Source organism: Dipodomys spectabilis, unplaced genomic scaffold (genome assembly GCF_019054845.1).
Source record: "Dipodomys spectabilis isolate Male_0828 unplaced genomic scaffold, ASM1905484v1 ptg000234l, whole genome shotgun sequence".
Taxonomy (NCBI): domain Eukaryota; kingdom Metazoa; phylum Chordata; class Mammalia; order Rodentia; family Heteromyidae; genus Dipodomys; species Dipodomys spectabilis.
In genome coordinates this window covers 18,092,307-18,118,884 of record NW_024870911.1, presented here as the reverse complement: position 1 = coordinate 18,118,884, position 26,578 = coordinate 18,092,307, and the positions used below count along the sequence as shown (strand labels likewise).

The 26,578-nt window shown below is 45.5% G+C and overlaps 2 protein-coding genes across 9 annotated transcripts in view; one reads left to right on the top strand and one right to left on the bottom strand.

Moving 5' to 3' along the window:
• Nucleotides 1-1,613: 1,613 nt before the first annotated feature.
• Nucleotides 1,614-22,534, bottom strand: Pym1 (PYM homolog 1, exon junction complex associated factor). 5 transcript variants are annotated; one of them, XM_042698670.1, is made up of 3 exons: nt 22,383-22,534; nt 2,967-3,060; nt 1,614-2,555 (listed from the first exon to the last, which is right to left on the bottom strand). In XM_042698670.1, exons 1-3 carry the CDS (start codon nt 22,438-22,440, stop codon nt 2,072-2,074), a joined length of 636 nt encoding a protein of 211 aa, XP_042554604.1. In that variant the 5' UTR covers nt 22,441-22,534; the 3' UTR covers nt 1,614-2,071. The 5 variants fall into 5 exon arrangements, with proteins under 5 accessions (XP_042554604.1, XP_042554606.1, XP_042554605.1 ...); XM_042698672.1 differs by having other exon boundaries at nt 22,404-22,533; XM_042698671.1 differs by lacking the exon at nt 22,383-22,534 and adding an exon at nt 21,198-21,387.
• Nucleotides 22,535-22,638: 104 nt separating this feature from the next.
• The window catches only part of Dgka (diacylglycerol kinase alpha), a 30,927-nt gene continuing 26,987 nt past the window's right edge, over nt 22,639-26,578 (top strand). For 2 of the 4 annotated variants that reach the window (XM_042698666.1, XM_042698665.1), the window contains exon 1: nt 22,639-22,876. The gene's annotated coding sequence lies outside the window, so the exon portion shown is untranslated. Of the gene's footprint in view, nt 22,877-25,041; nt 25,116-25,794; nt 25,865-26,578 lie in introns of those variants that run through there. The other 2 variants (XM_042698667.1, XM_042698668.1) reach the window with 2 other exon arrangements.

Here is a 26,578-nt window from a genome sequence, read left to right as displayed (position 1 = left end):
ATGTGGCTTAAAGGTAGAGTGATAGCCTAACATGCACAAAGCCCTGGGTTTCATTCCTCAGTACCACATAAACAGAAATAGTTGGAAGTAATGCTATGGCTCAAGTGGTAGAATGTTAACCTTGAGCAAAAAGAAGCTCAGGGACAGTGCACAGGCCCTGAGTTCAAGCCCCAGGACTGGCAGAAAAGAAAAAAAAAGAAAAGAAATTTTGCAGGAATTAAGGAAGAACCCAGGGCTTGAGTGCTGGCCTTGAGCTTCTTTTACTCATTAGCAGTGTTATCACTTGAGTCATAGCACCATTTCTGGCTTTTTCTGTATGTGGCACTGAGGAATCAAACCCAGGGCTTCATTCATGCTAGGCAAGCACTCTACCACTAAACCATATTCCCAGCCCATGTAGGATCTTCTGAATGAAGCTAAGAACTTTGAATATCTGAGCTATCTGATTATCACTGAGGTCCCTGCTGCCAGCAGAAAAAGAACATGTAGTAACCAAGAGTGTGATGATCAGCAGTCACAAAAATTGAGTGGCAGCTCTTTTTGGTTTAAAGTTCTTCAACCTATATCATTAGTTTGGCCCTTCGGGGTCAAACAGTAAAGAAGGTATAAAAACCACATTGCTATCTGCCATAATAACAATCACACATAAATTAACAGGTCAAGCCAGACACTGGTGCCTCATACCTGTAATCCTAGCTACCCAGGAGGCTGAGCTCTGAGGACTGGAGTTCAAAGCTAGTCTGGGCAGGAAAGTCTGTGAGACTTTTATCTCTACTAAACTACAAAAAAAGCCGGAAGTGGAGCTATGGCTCCAATGGTAGAGTTCTAGCCTTGAGCAAAAGCAGCTCAGGATGACATCCAGGCCCTCAGTTCAAGCCCCAGAACAAGCACAGATGCACAGACACACACAATTAACTCATCAAAAGTAAATTTGTTCCTATTTTAGATTATAATACAAATTTTTCTTCACTGAAATCTGAGCAAATGTACCAAAATCAGTGTTGCTTACTTCTCACACACTAGTGGGTTTTGTTTTTTGGTTGGACATGGGGCTTGAACTCAGAGCCTGGGCACTATCCCTGTGCTTTTCCATTCAAGGCTAATGCTCTACCACTTTGAGCCACAGTGCCACTTCTGGTTTTGGGGTAGTTAATTGGAGCCAAGAGTCTCATAGGGATTTTTCAGCCTGGCTGAAAAACATACAGCCTTGGAAAGAACTAGGTCACTGAAGAGACCATTAGACCTAAATCCTGAAGCTTTTCAGTTCCTTCCAAAGTGCGAGAAAGATTGAGATCTGCTCCCTTCTACAAGTGCAGGCAAACAATCCTGAGATCTCAGCCTCCTGAGTAGTTGGGATTACAGGTGTGAGCCACTGGCACCTGGATTCACACACTAATTTTTCAACAACTAAGAGGTAGGGATATAGCTCAGTGGTAGAGCACTTGCCTAGCATGTATAAGGTGCTAGGTTTGATTCCCAGCATCACAAAACAACAACAACAACAAAAACCAAGTAACTAAATAAGCAAAGGAAATATTCCCAGTATGTCTTCTGTACCAAATTCACAGATCAACTACTAAGATCTAAAAACAAAGAGACAAGGTTTGACCATATGTTGTCTACTTGAGTTTATTATTGTACTCTTTAAAAAAAAAAAAAAAAAAAGGTTAGGATGGCTAGGGAAAAATGTCATCAACACTGTAAACAGGAACCAAGACTCCAGAACTTGGGTGCATTCTCTAAACCCTAGCCTCAGTTCTCAAGAGATTCCATTCCCACCCACCCGATTTTCTTTTAAACAAAGACACCCAAATCAGCAGCAGAGGTACCTGGGGTAGTCACTGAGATTTTGAACACTAAGAATTGGAGGGAAAATGTCCAAAAAATAGGAATTGGGGAGAAAAGGGAAGGAATGAAGGAGAGGCTAGGTTTTGGAGGACAGAGCTGGGCGGCAAGAAGTGGAAAGGAGCCAATCTGAGGCATACCCCACTTGACTGCATCTGCCCATGCTCCCGGGGTCCCAGATAGCCCCACGGTTTGTTCTGCAGTCTACTTCCTATTCCCACAGGCCTCACAGGCCTAGCTCCAAGTCCTCCAGCTCTTCCTCCAGCGCCCTCCTCCTTGCTAGCTTCTCCAGCTGCTCTTTGCTGGGCTGGCTGACTTCCCCGGCCTGGATCCGCTGCTGTAGCTCCTCCACCTGACGAAGCTTCTTCTTTAGGCTCTTTATCTTCTTGGCTTTCTCTGTGGTGGCCGCTGAGTCAGGCGGGTCCGAGGCAGCTGTAGGGGCTGCCTGGGTGATTTGCAGAGCACTGGGGAGTTGGATTGTCTCTCCTAAAGACACCTTCTCAAGAGTCCGGCTCAAGGCCTCTGCCTCTCCTTTCTCTTGCTGTTGCCGCCTCTTCTCCTTTCGTTTCAGGTTGCGTTTGGCGGTCTTGGAGAGGCCTGGTTCACCACCTTCTGGTCTAGATGGGGTAACAGGGGTGGTGGCTTCAGGGCTCAGCCCTGGAGGCAGCTCTGGTTTACTCTTGAAAAACTTCACATACTTATTTTCATACCTGCAGGAAACAAGATGTCAACAGAGTCTCCAAGAAAAACTGACTTTTCAGTCCTTTTCCTAACCTTCCAAATCAAGTAACTTATCACATTCCTACTTCCTTGCTTTCTTTGGATCCCTCCCCAACTTCATGCTGTAGAAGATGCTACAGGAGGGTCCCAAGGACCCAAATCATTGAAGTTCTCACTTCTATTTGTAAATTCTGATGAATAGTGGCCACAGGAACAAACTAGTCACATGGAACTCCCACTTACCCCTGAATCCCAGCTCCTTCCTCTCCTTTCTCAGACAGTTGCCCCTCCTTCCATTTCCTTGGGGCTCGGGAGAGTCATCCCTAAACTTGTAGGCACACATATTCTATCCTTCTGTAGGGACCTCATTAAATACCCCCACCTCAAGCCTAAGCACGCACACTGGGACCTCCTCCTGGGGCACATAGCCTTCTTTCACCCTCCGCTGCTTGCGCCAGGTCCCATCAGGTCGTTGTGTTGACGCGATGTACTTGCCTGAAATTGGAGAAACCAAGTTGAATTAACTTTCTTATTTTCAAACAATTGCCCATGTTGAGTGCCAATGGGTCATGCCTATAAATCCTAGCTACTTCGTAGGTTGAAATCTGGAAGATGAAGGTGGGAGGCCAGCCCAGACAGAAAAGTTCATTAGACTCCATCTCCAAATAATCACCAGAAAAACAAAAAGGAAGGCTGGAAGCATGGCTCAAGTAGCATAGCACCAACTTAGTGAGCATTAACTCTTGAATGGAAATTTCAGTGCCACTAAAAAACAAACAAAAATACTCAAACATTTCTCAGGATGAGAAGTATGCATAAATGTACACAACTCCCACAAGAACCCACCAAATGCAAATCTGTTACCATATCAACCCTGAAACCCTAATTCTATCATTATTTACAGAGTGGCTATGTACTATACAATACACCAACCGTTCCCTCAGAGAGGGTGTATTTTGATAGTTTATGTAAGACATGACAAGCATAGAAGATGACATTTTTTAAAACATAAGGCAACAGCAAAGGGATATTAAAGGCAGTAAATAAGAGGTTGAAGAGAAAAAAAACAAGAACCATATGGGGGGAAAGTATCTGAAAAATGTTATAGAGAAGGCGAAATTTTATTTAGATGGACTCTGAAGAACAAAACAACTTGAAGGAATACATACTGTAAGCTGGTCATGGTATTGCATGCCTGTAATCCCAGTATTCTCAGCACAGGAGGGTAGGTAGAGGTATCTCAAGTTCGAGGCAGTCTGGGTTACACAGCAAGACCATGTCTCCAAAAACAACAAAAAACTAACCAGGAATATACCACTGAAAACATAAAGACACGAGTACACAAGAATATATGTAAAGGATGTTTGTTGACACACGTTACTTAAACTAGCAAAAAGCTGAAAGCAATTTAAATGGTCACTAACAGATGATTAAATAGATTTGGTTCATTCACACAATGGTGCACTACAATGATGTTAAAAAGAATGCTAGGGGCCGAGAATGTGGTTAGTGGTAGAGTGCTTGCCTAGCATGCATGAAGCTCTGGGTTTGATTCCTCAGTACCACATAAACAGAAAAAGACAGAAATGGCACTGTGGCTCAAGTGATAGAACGCTAGCCCTGAACGAAAGAAGCTCAGGGACAGCGCCCAGGCCCAGTGCCAAGGACTGGCAAAAAAATTTTAAAATTGATAGAAGCTGGGTACTGGTGGCTCACACCTGTAATTCTAGCTACTCAGGAGGCTGAGTAGCTAGTTCAAAGCCAGCCTGGGCAGGAAGGTCCTTCAGACTCATCTCCAATTAACCACCAGAAAACCAGAAGTAGCACTATGGCTCAAAATGGTAGAGCAGTGGCTTTGAGCAAAAGAGCTCAGGGACAGCACCCAGGCCGAGTTCAAGGCCCACAATCAACAGAAGGAAAAAAAAAAAGGTTAGAATTGGTCATGGAGGTACATGTGGCTCTCTACTCTAGGCGCTAGGGAGGCTGAGCAAGAATCAAAGGTTTGAGGCCAGCCTGGGATGCATAGCAAGACTGAATAGTGTTTAGGATATACTGAAATGAAGAAACACACTACAGGAACACGCGCAGAAGTCCTCAAACTGTTTTACTTCAGTAATTTTTTAACTCCTGTTTTGTGTTATATCACTTGAGCCACACCTTCACTTTTTTACTAATTAATTGGGAGATTAAAGTCCCTTGATTTTGCCTGGACTGGCTTCTAACTGATCTCAGCCTCCTGATAGCTAGGATTATAGATATGAGCCCGTGGTACCTAGTTATTATCCATTTCTTTATGCAATAATGAAAAATTAAATTCATTAATTCCTTCAGAAAGGTCATTAAGTACTGAGAAGCTTTCAAGCACACAGGACAGACAGAATTTTTTTTTTTTGGGGGGGGGGTCCGGTCGTGGGGCCTGAACTATGGGCCTGGGCGCTGTCCCTCAGCTCTTCAGCTCAAGGCTAGTGCTCTACCACTTGAGCAACAGCACCACTTCCGGCTTTTTTTTTTGCTTATGTGGTGCTGAGGAATCGAACCCAGGGCCTCATGCATGCAAGGCAAGCGCTCTACACTGAGCCACCTTCCCAGCCCCAGACAGATTTTTCAAAATTCTAATTTTCACTTGAGAGTTTGAATTTTGTCATGGGAAATAAATACAGTTGTTTTCCTTGAAATGACAAGGTTGCTTCTTTCATTTTCTGGAAAACAACTGCCACATATATCTCAATTACCAGTTTGTTAAAAATTCTTTCAAATAAAACTGGTGTCCATGAAAAGGAAGCCTGTTTGGCTGGCAGCTGGAATAATTGTGCAAGTGTTTTTCCTGGAGACAATCATATTTCAGTCTGTTTCATGCTTTCTTCCCTTTAGCAACAAAAAAATGCTGAAAAGATGTGTAATCAAGGGCCACAGCTTAATAATCATTGTTATTGCACAATCAAATGATCTTACGTGAAAGTGGACAATCTACTACAAGTGTGTGGCAATGAAAAACACAACTGACTAGTGTTATTTGGTGCTATCACCTTGGCAATTTCATACTTAATGGGTCAGCAGTATTACTCACCAGTGCAAAACTCAGTTAAACCAGTTAAAAAGTCAATCCAAGCAAGGAGTCAATGGCTCACACTTGTAATCCTAGCTACTTAGAAGGCTGAGATCTGAGGATTGCAGTTTGAAGCCAAATGAGGCAGAAAAGTCCATCTGATACTCTTATCTCCAATTAACCACTCAAAAACTGGAAGTGGCACTGTGGCTCAAAGGTAGAGTACTAGCCTTAAGCACAAAGAGGCTCAGGGACAGTATCTAGGCCCTGAGTTCAAGCTTCACAACCAACAAAAAAAGAAAAAAAAAAAAAAGAAAAAACTCCCCACCAAGATTGGTATATACCAAGATTGGTATATAGTGAGTAAAAGAGACACAGGAGACAGTGAGGATTTTTGAGGAGGTGGGGCCTAAGTATAATAGTATGGACACAAATTATGAAAAAAAAAAAGAAAGAGGAACATGGAAGGAAGATGAAGATTAGGCCTAGGCTCTGAAGAAAGGGTCAGACTAAAATAAGTGAAAAGGGATACAGAATAGATTTGAAACTGCTCATTCTAAAACAAAAGGCAGATATGGGATGTAGGTGGCATTTTCAGGAGATGGCAAATAGACCAAGCTGGCTGAGCCAGAGAAACAGCTAGAAGAGAGGAGGATGTTCAGACCATGAATGTTAATATGGCACATGGCACACATTCAATAAATATTTGCCAAATGAATGAATCCTTTATCCAAAGCAATGTTTTAGGACAATTAATCCAGCAATGATGAGAAGCCGATTTGGAAAAGAAAAACGCAAGAGACTGGGGAAGCCAGTTATGAAAAAGACTGCAATAACGTGGCACGAAGGGGCAGAACCGGCTGAAGCAGTGAGAACACAAAGGAAGAGATTCACACTAAATACGTTATCAAAAAACCAACAGTATTTGGTAATTCACTAATTAGGAGAAGGTTAAAAAGCAAAAATAGGGGCTGGGAATGTGGCTTACGGGTAGAGTGCTTGCCTAGCATGCATGAAGCCCTGGGTTCAATTCCTCAGTACCACATACACAGAAAAAGCTGGAACCGGCACTGTGGCTCAAGTGGTAGAGTGCTAGCCTTGAGCAAAAAAAGCTCAGGAACAGTGCCCAGGCCCTGAGTTCAAGCACCAGGACTGGCAAAAAGAAAAAGAAAGAAAGAAAAAATAATTCAACACTCTTAGAAATTTCAATTGTAAGAATTTAACATTAAGAATTACTCCAGCTGGGGGCTGGGAAGGTGGCTCAGTGGTAGAGCGCTTGCCTTGCATGCATGAGGCCCTGGGTTCGATTCCTCAGCACCACATAAGCAAAAAGAAAAAAGCCGGAAGTGGCGCTGTGGTTCAAGTAGTAGAGCGCTAGCCTAGAGCTGAAGAGCTGAGGGACAGCGCCCAGGCCCAGAGTTCAGGCCCCACGACCACACCCCAAAAAACAAAACAAAACAAGAATTATTCCAACTAGGCACCAGTGGCTCATGCCTGCAATGCTAGCTACTCAGAAGGCTGAAATCTGAGGATTGAGGTTCAAAGCCAGCCTGGGCAGGAAAGGCCATGAGACTCATCTCCAACCACCAGAAAACCAGAAGTAGCACTGTGGCTCAGGTAGTAGAGCTCTTGCCTTGAGCTGAACTCAGGGACAGTGCCCAGGCCCTTAGTTCAAGCTCCAGGAATGGCAAAAAAAAAAAAAGAAAGAAAGAAAAAAAGAAAAGAAAAAGAAAAAAACTATGTGCAAATTGTGATATCTGTAAGATCTGTAAAGTAGCAAACAATTTAAGATAAACTTCAAATTCAATTTTACAGAAATGGAGATATATATGAGAATTGTGGTTTAAATCCAGCTTGGGTAGGAAAGTCCATGAGACTCTTATATTCAATTAACCACCAGAAAACCACAGTGACAACTCAAAACTAGTAGAGCACTAGCCTTGAGCAAGAGCTTGGGGATGTGTTCAAGCCTTACCATCTACCAAAAAAATAGCTGGAAATGGCACTGTGACTCAAAGCGGCAGAGCACTAGCCTTGAGCAAAAGAGCTTGGGGACATGACCCAGGCCCTGAGTCAAGCCCCAGGACCAGCACATACACACAAAAAAATCATGCAACCTGGTAGAAGAAAAATTATAAAGGGCCAGGCTCTGGTGATTCACACCTGTAATCCTAGCCATCAGGAGACTGAGATCTGAGGAGGGGGGCTCAACATCAGCCAGTACAGGACCTTACCTCCAATTAACCATTAAAAAAAGAAAAAAAAAAAAAAGGCAGAAGTGGAGCTGTGGGTCAAGTGTTAGTGCTAGCCTTACACAAAAAATGCTTAAGGACAGCACCCAAGCCATGAGTTCAAGCCCTATGACCAGCACACACAAAAAAAACAAGAGCCAGATGCTATGGCTTACACCTATAACCCTAGCTATTCAGGAGGCTGAGATGTGAAGACTAAAGTTCAAAGCTAGCTTGGGCAGGAAAGTTTGTGAGATTCTTATTACCAATTAAGCACCAAAAGCCAGAAATGGAGTTGTGGCTTGAGTAATGAGTGCTAGCCTTGAGCACAAAGTTTCAGGGACAGCATTCAGGCCCTGTGTTCAAGCTGTGTACCTGGACATATACCAAAACAAAACAAAACAAAAAAAAACAACAAAAACATAAAAAAAACACCCAAGAAACTAAATATAATGCCATGTGGGTGGTATACACGCAAATCCCAGCACTCCAGAGTCTAAGGCTATAAGACGAAAATTCAAAGACAGACTATCTCAAACAAAAACAGAAACAAAACTAAGTTCGTTAGGAAATAACAAAAAAAAGCAGATATAGGGCTGGGAAGGTGGCTCAGTGGTAGAGCGCTTGCCTTGCATGCTCAAGGCCCTGGGTTCGATTCCTCAGCACCACATAAGCAAAAAGAAAAAAGCCAGAAGTGGCACTGTGGCTCAAGTGGTAGAGCACTAGCCTTGAGCTGACGAGCTGAGGGACAGCGCCCAGGCCCAGAGTTTAGGCCCCACGACCGGACCCAAAAAAAAAAAAAAAAAAGCAGATATAATGAGAAAAGAGACTAGACACAAATTGGTTAGAATATAGAAGGTCTCTAATCTCCCAAATTTGAATATTTGTCACAGATTGCAGAACACTGAAAAATCAAAAGTGGCACTGTGGCTCAAGTGGTAGAGCTCTTGCCTTGAGCTGAAAAGCTGAGGGGCAGTGCCCAGGCCCAGTGTTCAAGCCCCATGACTGACCAAAAAAAAAAGGAAGAAAGGAACACATGCCTATTTGCTCAAAGCAGTTCTTTAAAAGGCTAATATCTGTGTCTGCAGGGAACTGGTCCCAGACCCCTAGGGACACCAAAATACTCAACTCAAGGCCCTTATATAAAACAGCATACCATTTGCATACAATAACTAATACAACATAAAAGCTATGTAAGTACTTGTTATTCTTTTTTTTTTTTTTTTGGTCGGTTGTGGGGCTTGAACTCTGGACCTGCGTGCTTTCCCTCAGCTCTTCAGCTCAAGGCTAACCCTCTACCACTTGAGCCACAGAGCCACTTCCGGTTTTCTGAGTGGAGATTAAGAGACTCACGGACTTTCTTGCCCCGGCTGGCTTTGAACCACGATCCTCAGATCTCAGCCTCCAGAGTAGCTAAGATTACAGGAGTGATCTACCACACCCTGTGTAGTTGTTATTCTATAACAGCAAGGAAAAAAATATTACGTGTTCAGGCCAAAGAGGGGGCAGGGAAAGAGGGAAAAAAGAACAATGGAAGGTATGTAATTCTGGATACATTGCAACTATATACAAAGATGGCATAGGAATCGTAATGAAAACTGTTGATCAATATGAGTCTGCTGACATTGGGAACAAGAACATAACAGAGAGGGTTACTGATTAAAATAAATATATGTAGGCTGGGAAGGTGGCTCAGTGGTAGAGTTATTGTCTCACACGCATGAGGCCCTGGGTTTGATTCCACAGTACCATATAAGCAGAAAAAAGCTGGAAGTGGAGCTGTGGCTCAAGTGGTAGGGTTCTAGCCTTGATCTGAAGAGCTGAGGGACAGTGCCCAGGCCCAGAGTTTAGCCCCCACGACCAAAAAAGAAAAATATATACCTAAATTTTTATATATAATATATATTATATATATATATAGAGAGAGAGAGAGAAAACTCAAACCTGAAATGCCATGGTGAAATTCCTTGGTACAATGAATACCCACTAGAAACAAATAATTGACAAGAAAGTAAAAGAGTCTCTGTTGTGTGGGTGGGTATGAGGGATGATGCTTGGAAAGGATGAATGAGGACAAATACAGTTCATTTACATATATGAGAGTAGGACATTGAAACATACTGAATATTTTAGAAGTGGGATGAGGGGGTCCTGGGAAGGTGGCTCAGTGGTAGAGTGCTTGCCTTGCATGCCTGAGGCCCTGGGTTCGATTCCTCAGCACCACATAAGCAAAAAGAAAAAAGCCGGAAGTGGCGCTGTGGCTCAAGTGGTAGAGCGCTAGCCTTGAGCTGAAGAGCTGAGGGACAGTGCCCAGGCCCAGAGTTCAGGCCCCACGACTGACCACCCCCCCCCCCCCAAAAAAAAAAAAAAAAAAAAAGAAGTGGGATGAGGGCAAGGAAGAGTGATGGAGTTAGTTTGGTCTGTATGTATGTATGGAAATGTGACATTCCTCTTACACAACTTGTATATGTGATCACTAAAAAAAAAGAAAGAAAGAAAAAACAAAAAACAGGACTATGCTTGTAATCCTAGCTACTTAGGAAGCTGCTATCTGGGATCCATAGTTTGAAGCCAGGAAAGCGCCTGCACCCCACACCCCCACCAAAAAAAGCTAGTAGGTTCAAGTGGTACAGTACTAGCCTTCAGCAAAAAAGCTAAGAACAGGGGGGCTGAGGGGGAGGATGGGAAGGGATGGGAAGGGGAAACAAAGGAGGAGGCTACAATGCTTGATAAGAAATGTACTCATCGGGCTGGGAAGTTGGCTCAGTGGCAGAGCACTTGCCTTGCATGCCTAAGGCCCTGGGTTCTATTCCTCAGCACCACATACGCAAAAAGAAAAAAGCCGGAAGTGGTGCTGTGGCTCAAGTGGTAGAGTGCTAGCTTTAAGCTGAAGAGCTGAGGGACAGCGCTCAGGCCCAGAGTTCAGGCCCCACGACCGGATCCAAAAAAAAAAAAACCAAAAAACAAAAAAAAACAAGAAATGTACTCATTATCTTGCCTATGTAATTGTAACCCCTCTGTACAGTATTTTCACAATGAAATAGAAAAAAAAAAGCTAAGAACAGCATCTGTGCCCTGACTTCAAGTGCCCCAGGACTGGCAAGAAAGAAAAGTATTATATGTTCAGTACAGTCAAGAATTTTTTTTTTTTTAATTCAGTACTAGAAATTAAATCTGGGGCTTCTAGCCAGGGTCTTTCCATTTGCCCAAGATGACCTCAAACTTGAAATCCTTCTGCCTCTGCCTCTCAAGTAGCTGGGATTACATGAATGTACCGCCATGCTTTGTGTAGGTGCTGGTACTGGGGCATGAACTCAGGACCTCTCTTGATTGGCTTTTTTGTTCATAGCTGGTGCTCTATCACTTGAACCATGCCTCCTCTCCCAGCTTTTTGCTGGATAATTGGAGGTAAGAGTTTGAATTTGTCTGCCCAGGCTAGTGCTAAACCTCCTTCCTCAGATCTCAGTTTTCTGAGCAGCTAGGATTATAGGCATGAGCCACCAGTGCCTGGCTCACAATGATCTTAAATGTAGGAAATAGGGAGAATAAAAGGCAGAGAAGTAAACAAAGTCCAGAAGAGAAGACAACTCTGTCAATTCAATTCTAGACAAGCAGTATTTTACATGGAATCAGAGAAACAATACTAGAAACATATATTTAAGGTAATTGCATAGAAAGTAGTCCCCCCTTATCTGTGGGGGATACATTCCAGGCCTGCAGTGGGTGCTACATGCTCAACCCTACATGGGTTGAGCATTCCCAATCCAAAAATCTAAAATTTTACATGCTCCAAAATCAGAAAGCTTTTGATTATCAATATTATGCCATGAATGGAAAATTCTGTACTCTGATCTCATGTGACAATTTGCAGTCAAAATGCAAAGGCACTAAAAATATGGTACAAGAATTACTTGTAAGCGTCTGTACATCACCTTTATAATAATTTTTTAAATTACATGAAGAATGCTTGCTTCAGCAGCACATATACTAAATTACTTGTAGGCCATATGTAAAATATATATGTATAAAACACAAATGAATGTTGTGTTTAAACTGGATCCATCCCCAAGATATATCATGATGTATATGCAAACACTTAAAAATCTATAAAAATCTGAAACACTTTGGTCCCAAACATTTTGGAAATTCACCCTGTATACTACATTTGTTCTTTTAGATATTTTTTTTTCTTTTTTGGTCAGTTGTGGGGCCTTGAACTCAGGGCCTCAATGCTGTCCCTGAGTTCTCTTTTGCTCAAGTCTAGTGCTCTACCACTTTTAGCCACAGCTCCACTTGAGGTTTTTGAGTAGCTAATTTAAAGAGTCTCCTGGACATTTCTGCCTGGGCTGGCTTCAAACAGCCATCCTCAGCTCTCCAGCTTCCTGAGTAGCCAGGATTACAGGTGTGAGCCATCAGTGCCCAGCTACATACTTTTCTCTTTTTTAAAAAAATACTTTAAAATATCATACAGGGGGGCCAGCTACATACTTTCTTAAGATAAAGCTTAATTTATATATTAGGCACAGTAAGAGATAAAAGCAACAAAAAAGTAACAATAAGGCTGGGAATGTGGCTTAGGGTATAGAGTGCTTGCCTAGCATGAAAGAAGCCCAGGGTTCAATTCCTCAGCGTCATATAAATAGAAAACACCCGAAGTGGCGCTATGGCTTAAGTGATAGAGTACTAACCTTGAACAAAAGCAGCTCAGGGACAGTGCCCAGTTCAAGCCCTGAGATTGGGTGGGAGAGGTGGGGGAGAAGAGTAACAATAAAATAAGACACCATAATAAACATTATGGTCTCTCTCAAAATATTGTAGTGTGCTGTATTTTTGGACCTTAATTGACCTTGGATAACTAAAACTGCAGATAAAAGAGGACTACTGTAGAGCTGAAGCTGAAGATTTAAGAGAAGCAAATAAGGAAAGGCAGGGCAGGAGTTTCTTGAATAGCCATCCTGAGTGGAAGCCCTCAGAGATACACAAAGGAGCACCTATTTTATGTTATCTTGGTTCCATCCTCTGGCCTTGATGGTTTCCAAGGGTGAAGTCAAAAAGAAGGGAGAGGTTTGGCGATTCCCACCCCTAGAAATAAAAACCAAGGGCAGAATATCAGGACTTTCAGATAACATTTTTGAGAGTCAGAAACTATAGATTAGGGACCATTACTATAAGAATATTTTAAGCTTTCTCATTTCCCCATATCAAATGTTTTATAAATCTCAACCTGCTTCCTTAAATCTATTAGCAATAAAAACTCAAACTAGATGGGTGCCAGTGGCTCACACCTGTAATCCTGTTTAAGAGCTGAGATGAAAAAGATCAGTTTCAGCCCAGGCAGAAAAGTCCTTGAGATTTCATGTTCAATTTGCCAGCAAAAATGGGGAAAAGGAGACTCTGCTCAAGTAGTAGATTACCACCCATGAGCAAGAAAGCTGAGTGAGTGTCTGAGACCCTGAGTTCAAACCCTGTACTACCCGAGAGAGAGAGAGAGAGAGAGAGAGAGAGAGAGGGGGGGGGGGAGGGGGAGGGGAAGGGGGGGAGTGGGGAGGGGAGGGGGGGAGGGGAAGGGGGGAGAGAGCGAGCGAGAGAGCGCGCACTTATTTTCTGGAGTTGCAGAAAGACAGCAAAGAGATAACATAACAAGGATTCTGATACTGCCAAGGAATTAGGGGGAATGACTAGTGAGTCTTAGGATTTGTTTCAGGTAAAAGAGATCTGTGATCCAGATCCAAGCCTGAAGATGACCTCAGAGCCAACAACTAAAGACCTGGACATGGTTTACAATAAAGAGAAAATATAAAAAGAGAAGATCCATGTTGGCCAAATGCTCATGATTATTTCCCTCAAGGAAAAAGACGCAAAACAATGACAGGAAATGATTCATAGGAAAAGAAAGTGTTATGCCATGGAGACCAAAAAGAGTTTTAAATGGGGCTGGGAAGGTGGCTCAGTGGTAGAGTGCTTGCCTTACATGCATGAGGCCCTGAGTTCAATTTCTCAGCTCCACATAAGTAAAAAAAAACGAAGTGGCGCTCTGGCTCAAGTGGTAGAACACGCCTTGAACCCAGACTTCAGGCCTCACTACTGACCAAAAAAAGTTTGTGTGTTTTTGGTTTTTTTTTTGGGTCCGGTTGTGGGGCCTGAACTCTGGGCCTGGGCGCTGTCCCTCAGCTCTTCAGCTCAAGGCTAGCGCTCTACCACTTGAGTCACAACGCCACTTCCGGCTTTTTTTTTCTTTTTGCTTATGTGGTGCTGAGGAATCGAACCCAGGGCCTCAGGCATGCAAGGCAAGCACTCTACCACTGAGCCACCTTCCCAGCCCTGACCAAAAAAAGTTTTAAGTAATGGTGGATAATTAAAAGTAATAACACTCTTTTAGGAAAGAAGGTGACTAACAATATATTGTAAATACTGAAGAGTGATCAAGGACAAGGAGAAGTAAGAAAAAGGATACTGCTTTTGGAAATCTGGAAAACCTTGTATATAGTTTCAGAAAACTATGGTGGGTCAGAAGCCAGAACACCTATAAATTGAATGATTAGTGTACATTAATGATATTAATAAACTAATATACCTCCTATAAGAACAAAAATATTGGGCTGGGATGTAGCTCAGTGGCAAAGCGCTTGCCTAGCAAGTGCAACATCCTGGGTTCGATCCCCAGTACCAAAAAAGACAAAAAAAAAAAAAAAAGAATAAAAATGTTACATCCACTAGTTGCAATAGAGCTTATAAATATGCACAAGATGTCCTCAGTTTCAAGACCTTTACAATCTAAGCTGGGTGGCCCAGGGGCTTATGCATATAATTATAAATAAGAGATATAGAAGCTCAAAAGGCTGAGATTTGAAGGGCCAAGGTTAGAAGCCAGCCTGGATAGAAAAGTCCATGAGACTATCCAAAATAACCAGCAAAAAGCAGGGTTGGCCAGGCACCAGTGGCTCATGAGAGTAATCTTACTCAGGAGGCTGAGATCTGAGGATCCCAGTTCAAAGCCAGCCAGGGCAGGAAAGTCTGTGAGACTCCCATCTCCAATTAACGACCAGAAAAATGGAAGTGGTGCTGTGGCTTAAGTGGTAGAGCACTAGTCTTGAGCTTAAGATCTCAGAAACAGTGCCTAGGCCCTGAGTTCAAGCCCATGACCATGAACATCAACAACAGCGCTCAGGCCCAGAGTTCAAGCCCCACGACTAACAAAAAAAAAAAAAAAAAAAGCAGGACTGTAGCTGAGCACTGGTGGCTCATGCCTGTAATCCTAGCTACTCAGGAAACTGAGATTTAAGACTCTTGGTTCAAAGCCAGCTTGGGCAAGGAGGAAAGTCCATGAGATTCTTAACTACAACTAGCCACCAGAAAACAGGACATGGCACTCTGGGTCAAAATGGTAGAGTATTAACCTTGAGCCAAAGAGCTCAGAGATAGCACCTAGGCCCTGAGTTCAAGTCCACGACCACTACCACCACCACCACCACCAACAACAAAAAACCAGGACTAAAAGAGTGGCTGGAGAGGCAGAGTTTCATTCAGCAAAGCAAAATTGAGCATGTTGGGAGACAAGCCAGAGAATCACCTAAATCCAAGAGTTTGAGACCAGGCTGGGAAAGGTAACATGACCCTGTCTCAAAACAAATGAACAAAGCAAACAGTTGCCGAGGGCTCCTATCTATAATCCTACCTACTCCAGAGGATAAGAATTGAAGTATCTCGGGCTGGGAAGGTGGCTCAGTGGTACAGAGCTTACCTTGCATGCATGAGGCCCTGGGTTTGATTCCTCAGCACCACATAACCGGAAAAAGCCGGATGTAGCGATATGGCTCCAAGTGGTAGAATGCTAGCATTGAGCTGATGAACTGAGGGACAGCGCCCAACAGGCTCCACAACCAACCAACCAACAAATAAATAAAATTCTGCTATCCCACAAAACTTAAAAAAAAAAAAAAGAATTGAAATATCAAAGGCTGGGAAGGTGGCTCAGTGGTACAGTGCTTGCCTCCCATGCATGAGGCCCTGGGTTCGATTCCTCAGTAGCACATAAACAGAAAAAGGTGGAAGTGGTGCTGTGGCTCAAGCGCTAGAGCACTAGCCTTGACCTGAAGAACTCAGGGACAGTGCCCAGGCCCAGAGTTCAAGCCTCAGGATTGGCAAAAAAAAAAAGAAGAAGAAGAAAATCAACTGCAAGGCACAAAGCTGGAGGTATGGCTCAAATGGTACAGCATCAGCCTAGCAAACTTGAGGCTAAGTTCAAATCCCAGTACCACCAGAAAATATACATAACTTTGTATTTGAAAGCAGCATATATATGCCAGGTGTGGGTGGCTCACACCTGCAAACCCAGTTACTCAGGAGGCTGAGATCTGAGGATCATGGTTCAAAGCCAGCCTGGGCAAGAAAGTCTATGAGACTCTTATCTCAAATGAACCACCAGAAAACTGGAAGTGGTGCTGTGGCTCAAGTGGGAGAGTAGTAGCCTTGAGCTGAAGAGCTGAGGGACAGTGCCCAGGTTCAGAGTTCAAGCCCCAAGCCCGACCAAAAAAAAAAAGTAGTGTATATATAGATTTGGATTTAAAAGCAGTACATCACCATGTGCTTGTAGTTCATGCCTATAGCTTCTCAGGAGGGTGAAATCTGAGGAGGGTATTCAAAGCTAGCAAGGACAGGAAAGTCCATGAGACTTTATTTTTTGGTTGGTTGGCGGGATTGAACTCTGGGCCTGGGCACTATCCCTGAGCCTCTTCAGCTCAAGGTGAGCAGTCTACCACTTGAGCTACAGCTCCACTTTTGGGTTTTTACTGGTTGAGGTAAGAGTTACACACTTTCCTGCTTAGACTAGCTTCTCCCCACAACCCCAAGTCCTGGGGATTGAATACTGTCACTGAGCTTCTTTTGCTCAAGACTAGAGCTACACGTCCACTTCTGGCTTTTTTTGGTAATTTAGTGGAGGTAAGAATCTCATAGACTTTCCTGCTCCGGCTGGTTGGAGGCTTTGAACTGTGATCCTCAGATCTCAGCCTCCGGAGTTGCTGGGATTACAGGATGAGTCACCTGCACCTGTATTTTGTATTTCTTTTTCAACTGGGAAGGAAAAAAGGAAAGCCAAATACCCTACACTTTATGTACAGCCTGCATAGATGACTTTCCTACAACATCTTAATAATAACAATAAAATATGGTATGGAAAAGATTGGGATAAACAAAAACTTTACAGAGACTTACAAACACATCCTCAGTCAGATGATTATGATCAATACCAACAGTAAAAGACTATGGACTGGTGAAAGAGCTTGGTGGTAGAGCATTTGCCTAGCATGCATGAGGCCTATGCTTTTATCCCCTGCACTGAAGGAAAATTAAAACAAAACAATACAACACAACTAAAACTACAATGATAAAAAATAAAAATTGTGCTGGGTGTTGGTGGCTCATGCTGTAATCCTAGAAACTCAGGAGGGTGAGATCTGAGGAATGTGGTTCAAAGTTTGCCCAGTCAGGGAAAGTCCCAGATACTTTTTTTTTTTTTGGGTCGGTCGTGGGGCTTGAACTCTGGGCTTGGATGCTGTCCCTGCACTCTTCAGCTCAAGGCGAACACTCTACTGCTTGAGCCACTTCCGGTTTTTAATGGTTTTTATTGAAGATAAAAGTTTCATGGACTTTCCTGCCTGGGCTGGCTTTGAACCATGATCCTCAGATCTCAGCCTCCTGAGTAGCTAGGATTACAGGCGTGAGTCACTGGCACTTATCTCCAAGTAACAACAAAAAGCTACAAGTGGAGCTGTGGGACTGGCTGAGAATGTGGCTTAGTGATAGAGTGCTTGCCTAGCATGCATGAAGTCCTGGGTTCGATTTCTCAATACCACATAAACAGAAAAATCTGGAATTGGCGCTGTGGCTCAAGTGGTAGAATGCTAGCTTTGAGCAAAAGAAGTTCAGGGACAGTGCCCAGGTCCTGAGTTCAAGCCCCAGGACTGGCCAAAAAAAAAAAAAAAGGAGGGGCATAGAAAACTCACATGAAATGGTGGTGATAGGAATAATAACGACTGCAGTGAAGATATGGACTTGAAATTCAAGATATCCGCTAGAAAGAAACAGAAATGAAGGCCTTGATCTTTCAGTGAAATAAAAGTGAAACTAAATGTCCCAAGAGAAAGAAAGGGGGGATCATAAAGAGATGAAAAAGATTGGAGAAATAGCCTGGGAGAATTTAAGATATCAGGGAAAAAAAAAACAAACCTGGAGAGAAACCCGTATCTCAACAGAAGCTAACACTGTACTGATAGCTTCTGTGATTTTTGTCTAACAATATTCTACCGGCTAGAAGCAGAAGCCAAGAATTTAGCTGATAGACATAATTCAAGATAGCTGGTGGTTCAGGCCTGTAATACTAACTACTCAGAGGCTGAGACCTGAGGATCATGATTTGAAGCCAGGCTAGGGAGGAAAAGTCATGAAACTCATCTACGACTAGCTACTAAAAAAGCAAGAAGCAGAGCTGTGGCTCAAGTGGCACAGCACTAGCCTTAAGCACAAAAAACCAGGGACAAGAGCCAGACATTGGTAGCTCATGCCTATAATCCTAACTACTCAGGAGACTGAGATTTTAAGATCATAGTACACAGCCAGCCCCGACAGGAAAATATGAGACTCTTAACTCCAGTTAACCACCCAAAAAATCTAGAAGCTGTGTGTGACTCAAGGCAGTGCTAGCCTTGAGTGGATAAGGCTCAGGGACAGCATTCAGACACTGAGTTCAAGCCCCAGGATAAGCAGCAGCAGCAGCAGCAGCAGCAGCAGCAACCGCGGCAACCACCACTACCACCACCACCACCACCACCTCACACCTGTAATCCTAACTACTCAGGAGGCTGAGATCTGAGATTATGGGTTCAAAGCCAGCCCAGCAGGAAATACCCCATGAGATTCTTTTTCCCTTTTGTCAGTTGTGGGGCTTGAACTCTTGAGCCTGAAAGCTGTCCCTCAGCTCTTAAGCTCAAGACTAGCAGTTTATGGAGATAACAGGACTGGCTTTGAATAGCAATCCTCAGATCTCAGCATCCTGAGTAGCTAGGATTCCAGGCATGAGCCATGGGCGCCTGGTCCCAAGAGACTTTATATCTCTAATTAATCACCAGAAAACTGGAAGTGGCACTGTGGCTCAAGTGGTAGAGCAATTGGCTTGAGATGAAGAGCTCAAGGACAGCATGCAGGCTCAGAGTTGAAGTCACAGAACCAAGCAAAAAAAAAAAAAAAAATTACAGTATTAGTAGTATTTTCAAAGTACACATTAAAAGTTGCTAGCCAGGGCCTGGGAATATAGCTTCATGGTAGGTGCTTGCCTAGCATGCAAGAAGCCCTGGGTTTGATTCCTCAGTACCACATAAACAGAAAAAGCGCTGTAGTTCAAGTGGTAGAGTGCTAGGCCTTAAGCAAAAGAAGCTCAGGAACAGTATCTAAGCCCCTGAGTTCTAGCCCCAGAACTGGCAAAAAAAAAAAAAAAAAAAAGGAGAAAAGAAAGAAGAAGAAGGTACTAATTCAACAAAGACCTACTAAGTAGAGCATAAAAAAGGATGGTATGCCACTTTAGAATGAGTAATTGGAGCAAAGTAGCTGAGTCTGGGTTGTCATTGTGTACCATAAGGTAGGTGGGCTGAAGTATAAGGAAAATGGAAAGCAGCAGAATGAGAAACATATATAGCACACTTTGAAACGGACTGTGTATATCACTGCACATGCAGTGTCACATCTACAGACGACTACATGTATAGATATCAACAACTACAAACGAAGACTACAAAGAGGGCTATAAAACCACTGTGCACTTGCACAGCCTTTTACAAACTACTTTCCCATACACTCTCATATTTACTAATCACTGGGTCAATACCATTGGTATGTACACTAAGCTAAGGACAAAGCGGTAGGAAAGAACAAAACCATTAAGAAAGCTTTGAGTCTCAACTTCTCACATACACAGTGGACACTTCAGCATCTCAGACAGCCGGGCTGACATTCTCAAGCCAGGAGGAATTATGAATAGTATGAACTCGTCTAAAAGCTTGAGAGAGAAAGGCCACTAGATAGCTTCCTTTTGGCCTTCTATCACCTTGGACCCCTCAATCTCATCACTGCAGAGGGAAGGAAAGGGTGGCTCCAGGAGTAGAAAACTCCCAAGTTGAAAGTTCCTTTTCCCTTCACATTCCCTGGAACTCAATGACCCAGGAAATGAAGAATGAGGTAAAGAGTGGGAAAAACGTATGTAGCCATGAAGGGGTCTTCAGCAGATACCAAGTGGAGAACAAGAGTGACAACAGGTCTGGGGTGGGATGGGGAGGGGGTACAGCTCAGAGCTGGGGGAGGGGAGGGGAGGGGAGGGGAGGAGGGCCGGAATTGGAGGGAACGGAGAGTTGCAGAAGCTTGTAGGCCTGGAGAACCCTATCAAGAGATGGGAATTCCAAACGCTAGCGAAAAGCTGAAGCCCAGTGAGGATCCTGAAGCAGACAGCTTTGAGAGACCCCCCGAATCTGGGTGACCGGAAGCAGAGACACCCCCCCCAAAAAAACCCATGAAACCAGAAGGGGGCGCAGGTGACACCCCGGAGGAGAATGAATGGAGAAGGCGGTCCCGGGGGCGGGGCAAAGGAGGGGCCCCGATAGGGGCGGGCCACAGACCTCTTCCCAAGTCCGAACCCCTTCCCCGAGAACCCGGGGCGAGAAGCAACCCGGCGATTCCCGCACTCACCGCCGGTCTCGTCAGTTACATAGGGAGTCGCCATCTTGAAAACACAAACCACTTCCGGCGTGAGCGGGCCGGGATCCCGCCCCCCTCCCCACCGGAAGTGGAGTCCTTGTCATTAGCCAGCCACCATTTTAGTCTTAAAGGGACATGCCCCTTTTCCACCGCGGCAGAAGGGAAGGGCGGGTTAGAAGCGGGCGCAGTTAATAAACCAAACCCGTGGGTTTATTTCAACTAGGGTTGAAGGGCCTCTGGGGTGGCACACGGTCCTCCGGGCGCCGGAAGTTCCAACCTAGAGTCGGAGCCCGGGCATTTTTCAGAGGTCCAGAACACGCCGAGGGAGGAAAGCCGCACGAGGCCCATCTGCGCCCCGACAGACGGACAGAACGGGGTGTTGCGGGCCTGGCCGGCGCTGACGCGGGGCAGGCAGACTCCAGCCCGCCCGGGCGCGCACCAGGGTGTCTGGAGGACAAGGACCAGGCCTCCCCCCACCCCCAGCCGGCGAAGCCGTAAAAAGGGGTTGGAGGTCGGGCTCGCGAGCCGACCGTCCGCGGCCGCCCAGCATCACCCTCTCTGGACCGAGACCTACGGAAGAGTGTGCAAATCGCAGGGCGCTGCGGATCGGTCACCTGTCCCCGCAGCTTCAGAGTGGCCGCTGACTTCCATAGCCGAGCTGGGCGCTCAGGCCCTGGTCAGACCCGGCCCCAAGCGCGGGCCCCGGGAATTCGGTGACGAAGTGACTTCTGGCCCCAGCCTGACAGGGGTCAGAGGGCACCGAGAAGGCATCTGGGCGGATCCACTTAGTATTCTAATTAACCTAGAAGCTAGGGATGAAGGGCGGGGCAACTAGCCAATAACCGGGCCCGGGCGGTCACTCCCCAGGCCTGCCCGGCCCCGTGCGTCATTGTTCTCCAGTGGAACCCAAAGTCCGGTCCCCGCCCCCCCCCCCCACCTCCCCGCCTGGTCCCTCAGTAACTGTGGTTCCCCCAAGGGCTAAATCCTGTTAAACTTGTTTTCCCTGCAGCCTGGGAGGGGCCTGGCCGCCTTCAAGTTCTTAGGCTCGGTGTCTGCCTCCCACCCCCTTCCTGGCTTTTGTCTTAACCCCTTTACTTTCACTCCGAGTTCCACTTCGGCTTAGGCTGGGATCTTACAGTTTCTCTGCCATCAGGGAGGTGGGAAGAAGTAAACTTTGACAACTACTTTAGCTTTTAGGCTGTAGCCCTCAATTGAACTAAAGGACAAAACCAGAGCAATGACCGATTAAGATCTGAAACACATTAAACCTTGGAAGTTTCCTGGGGCCCACACCTTGCCTTCCTTCCTATTCTCCCAGCTCCATGATTTCTATCGGAAACCCGACTCATCAGGTCTCAAAACTCACTTAAAAACTATTTGCATACAGCCAGAGCTTTGTTTTTGTTTTCGTTTGGCCAGTTCTGGGGCTTTAACTCAGGGCCTGGGCAATGTCTCTGAGACTCTTGGTGCGCAAGGCTGGTGCTCAACCCTTGAGCTACAGCACCACTTCCGGCTCTGAGTTTGAGATAAAAGTTTCTCAGACTTTCTTGCCGGGCCTGGCTTCCAACCGCGATCCTCAGATCTCAGCCTCTAGAATAGTTAAAAGATTAAAGGCATCAGCCACTGGAGCTGGGCTGCAGCAGAGGTTAGAGGTTTTTTTTAAAAAAAAAAAAAAAAAGAAAAGAATAAAAGCAAAACCTATTTTCATCTAATCTGTCACACCTACTCTTTGACCTCTTCACTCCTGCCTCTTCCAGTACTCTGTCCTTAGAGTTGTAATTAGTAACAGATGAGAATACCTGGAAAAGCTAGTGACATACTTTGGTCTTGACTGAAGTGTCTGAGTAGTTTCTGCATCTTCCAAAGGTCCAAAGGACCTCTGCAAGGGGGGCATAGAGGAAAGATCCAAAAGAATCCCCTGTTTACTTACTTTACCTAACTCGAGGCCACCCTCCACCCCCAGATATCCTGCCAGCTCTGGGGTTGGCAGGAAGTGAAACTCTAATTGCTTAGTAAACGGTAGGACCGGATGTATACCCCACCCTGAGGAAGAAGAGAGGAAAGAAGAGGCCAGGGGAGAACAGGCTGTTGTTTTTTCCTTTCCCTTTGTTCATTGTGGTTTCTTTGTTTCTGGCTTTTATGATGTGGTTGATTAAAGAGATGAGCACCTGGAAACTTAGGCAGTAGCAGCTTCCTCCTTACATGTTTCTTGCCCTTTATTCCCCCACTCTCACCAACAACTGAAGGGGTGTGATGGAGCACATATCCCAAAGAAGACAGAAAGAAGGCTAAAGTAAGACTGATTCTCTCTTCTTCCTTATTACATAAATAACCTCACTCTACTTTGGCTTTTTGCCGGTCCTGGGGCTTGAACTCAGGGCCTGGGCACTGTGTTCTGAGCCTCTTTGTGCTCAAGGCTAATAATGCTCTACCACTTGAGCCACAACACCACTTCCAGCTTTTTCTGAATAGTTTATTGGAGGTAAGAGTTTTCACGGACTTTCCTGCCCAGGCTGGCTTTGAACCACCAGATCTCAGCCTCGTGGGTAGCTAACATTACAAGTAAGCGCCTGTGATATCATTCTTACTTTGAAGTAAGAAAATGTCTTAAAATGTCTTAAATAACTTTAGAGCTGGGAAGTTGGCTCAGTGGTAGAGTGCTTGCCTTGCATGCATGAGGCCCTGGGTTCAATTCTTCAGCACCACATAAGCAGAAAAAAGCCAGAAGTGGTGCTGTGGCTCAAGTGGTAGGGCGCTTGCCTTGAGCTGAAGAGCTGTGGGACAGTGCCCAGGCCCAGAGTTCAGCCCCTATGACTGACAAAAAAAAGAAAGAAATTAACTTTAGGGGTGGCAGGTGTGAGGTCCCAGGTTCAAACTTTAGCAACACAAACAGAAGGAGAGTCTCTATCTGTAAGGTTTAATGGAAAGCATAGTTATGGATCTATTCTTAGTGAAATTGTGTGTTTGTTTAGAATGGCTCAAAACAGAGAGGTTTATATACTTCAAGCCCCTTCCATACAATCCATAACTCATGTTTTTTGCCTGTCCTGCAGACATAGGCCTTCAAAAGGGTTTGTTGAAACCTGGGTTGGTGGCACTTGTCTATAATCCCAGTTCTAGAGATTCTGAGGCAGGAGGATGTCCTATTTGAGGCCAATCTGGCCTATGTGAAACCCTGTCTCAGAAAAAAAAAACAAGTGTTGACTAAGGAGTCATCATACAGGAAGAGAAGACAAAGCTTTGCTAACCAATTAAGAAAGTACTGTTAAAAATGAAGGATGGGTGCTGGGGAGATAGTAGAGATGGTAGAGGACTTGCTTAGCATGGTTGAGGCCCTGGCTTTATCTCAGCACTACCAAAAAAAGAAGACGAAGAGAAGCATGAGGAGGAAGAGGAGAGCTAGTGCTGAGACTGAGGATGAGCCAGACATGGTGGTAGGTCAAGCCTGTAATCCTAGCTATTCAGGAGGCTGAGATCTCAGGATCATGGTTCAAAGCCAGCCCAGGCAATAAAGTTAATGAGACTTATCTCCAATAAACCACCAGAAAACAGGAAGTTGCACTGTGGCTCAAGTGGTAGAGTACTTGCCTTGAGCTGAAGAGCACAGGGATAACACCCAGACCCAGAGTTCAAGCCCCACAACTGACAAAAAAAAAAAAAAAAAGACTCTGTATGAGATCTGGAAAGGACACAGGAACAGAGAGACGGACCTTCTTCCAACCCCTGCCAGGGATTTCCAATAATAATAACTTCACATGAATTACTTAGCAATGCTATTTATGGTAAAAGTGGGGAAGTCTTCGCAGCAAGCATTGTGGTGTGTGTGCGCGCGCACGCCTGTCCTGGAGCTTGAACTCAAGAACCTGGATGCTATTCCTGAGCTGCGTTTGTTCAAGGCTAGCGAGCACTCTTACCCCTTGAGCCACAGCTCCACTTCAGGCTTATTTTTGGTAGTTTGTTGGAGATAGGAGTCTTAGGCACTTTCCTGCCCTGGCTGGCTTTGAACCATGATCCTCAGATCTCAGCCTCCTGAGTAGCTAGGATTACAGGCATGAGTGTCCCAACACCACCTAATCTTGAAGTAATGGCAAACTGCTTAGGTCCTTCTCTTTCCACTAGAGGGCCTATGTATTCATTCATTTTCCTCTCTGACGCCCACCAACATACATGTATATTTGTACATACATATGCACCACACACACACACACTTACAGGCAGAGCATTCTCTCTCCTTTTCCACCCCTAGATGTAATAGGGGCAATTCCAGGAGCCCAAGACCTTCTTACCTCGCCCTACTTTAATGAAAGGTAGGAGGGAGCTAGTGGTTAGGGCGGGGCCAAGGAGCAGGATATCTGGGTCCCAGTTCCTACCAGTGAGTCCCTAGGCCTGTGTCTCTCTCCCTTGCTCTAGCCAGCCTCACATCCGTGCTATCACAAGAACGTTGACAGCTCTCCCCAGCAGACTCTAGTCAGAAGTTGGGTCTGCTTTCAGCCCCTACTTTTTGGCCAGGGCCTTCTGCCCCAACTGCCCAGGTCAGGAGATAAAATGGGAGGGTTGGGGCATGGATGGACGAGTATTCTTGGAGATGGGTCTTGAGGGAAGGAGGTGTCCTTCCAGTGGGACACTAAGCCTGAAAGGGAAGAGGGGATCCTGGGGGAGAAATGGGGACAGGTTGTCTCAGGCAGTGAGGAGCCTTGTGAGTCTGCGGATGCGAAGTTTGGTTCTCTGGGTTGGGTCCTAGTGGACTCTTCTGTTGAGTCCTGGTAGATGTAAAGGAGGTGGCCAGGGAAGTCTCTCTAGGATAACAAGTAGGAGAGGGGAGCCTGGTGAATGGCAGCTTGGAACCAGTTGCTCTCAGCAGCAGCATTCCCCCATCCCCTCCATCTTGGCCTCTCAGGTTAGGGATGAGGAGGGAAGTTGTGGGTAGTTAGATTGAGAAATAGAGGCAGAGTTGCCCCGGGGCGCGGGAAAAAGAAGGAAAAAAAAAAAAAGGAGCTCAGGAAGTGGAAAGTGGCACCGACCCTTAGCCCTGGAGACGATTGGGAGCAGGTTCCCGTTGGAAACGTGGAACCCCAAGCCTGTCCAGTGCTGAAGTTCCCGGAGTTGGGGGTTCCGGAGCAGCGGGTTTTTGGCAGGCTGGGGCGGGGATGGGGGGGGGGCGGGCAGCTGTGTCGTCAGTAGCGGGGCGGCCCTGTCTCCTGGCCCGGCCCCTGCAGCCCAACCCCGGCTCCAGCTCCAGCGCCGGCGCTTCTGCTCGGACCGCGCGCCCTCCGCGGGCCAGGTAGAGACCCCGCTAGCCCCCCGCCCCGCCACTTGCATGATCCCGGGGCAGGAGGGTGGGAACCACGGATGGGGACACACCACGAATTGGGTTAGGGCTGAGGGATCGAGAGGGAGGAAGCGTGACAGCTGGAGAGCGTGGCTAGAAAGGTTTGCGCTGGGACGCAGCGGGGGGGCTGCCCCAGGGCTGGGCCAGAACCCCAGGGGAAGTGTTTCCCCAGATCTAACCCCTCCAGCCCTCCTGCGCACCCTGAGGGATGGTGAAACTCTGCTTCTGGGGACCTAGACTGATAGGAAAGTCCCTTTTGGAACCCTCACAGCGCCGCGAGGGTGGAGAAGGCGTCTGGTTTGGCCTCCAGGTTCCCAACTACCCATCTCCATCCTGTCTACACCTGTCACCACCGGGAAGTTTCTGAAAATAGCTGAAACAGAATCCTACTTTTCACCATTAGATAGGAGAAATGAGCCTTACGGAGGAAGAAATGCAATATTATTGGATATCTTTTCAGCCTCAGAATATTGACACATCCCCCAAGCATGCCAACATGGTAACTTCCTCCTGTCCGGCGTAGTAACACCCTTCACATACAACATGGGTACCATCCCTTTAGCCAGGCAGCAACATCATCTATGTATGATGTTTGTGGAGCTTAATGAATGTTGAGGCTTCAAGCTAAATAATTCCCTCTTGGAGATAACTGGCTAGTAGCAGAGA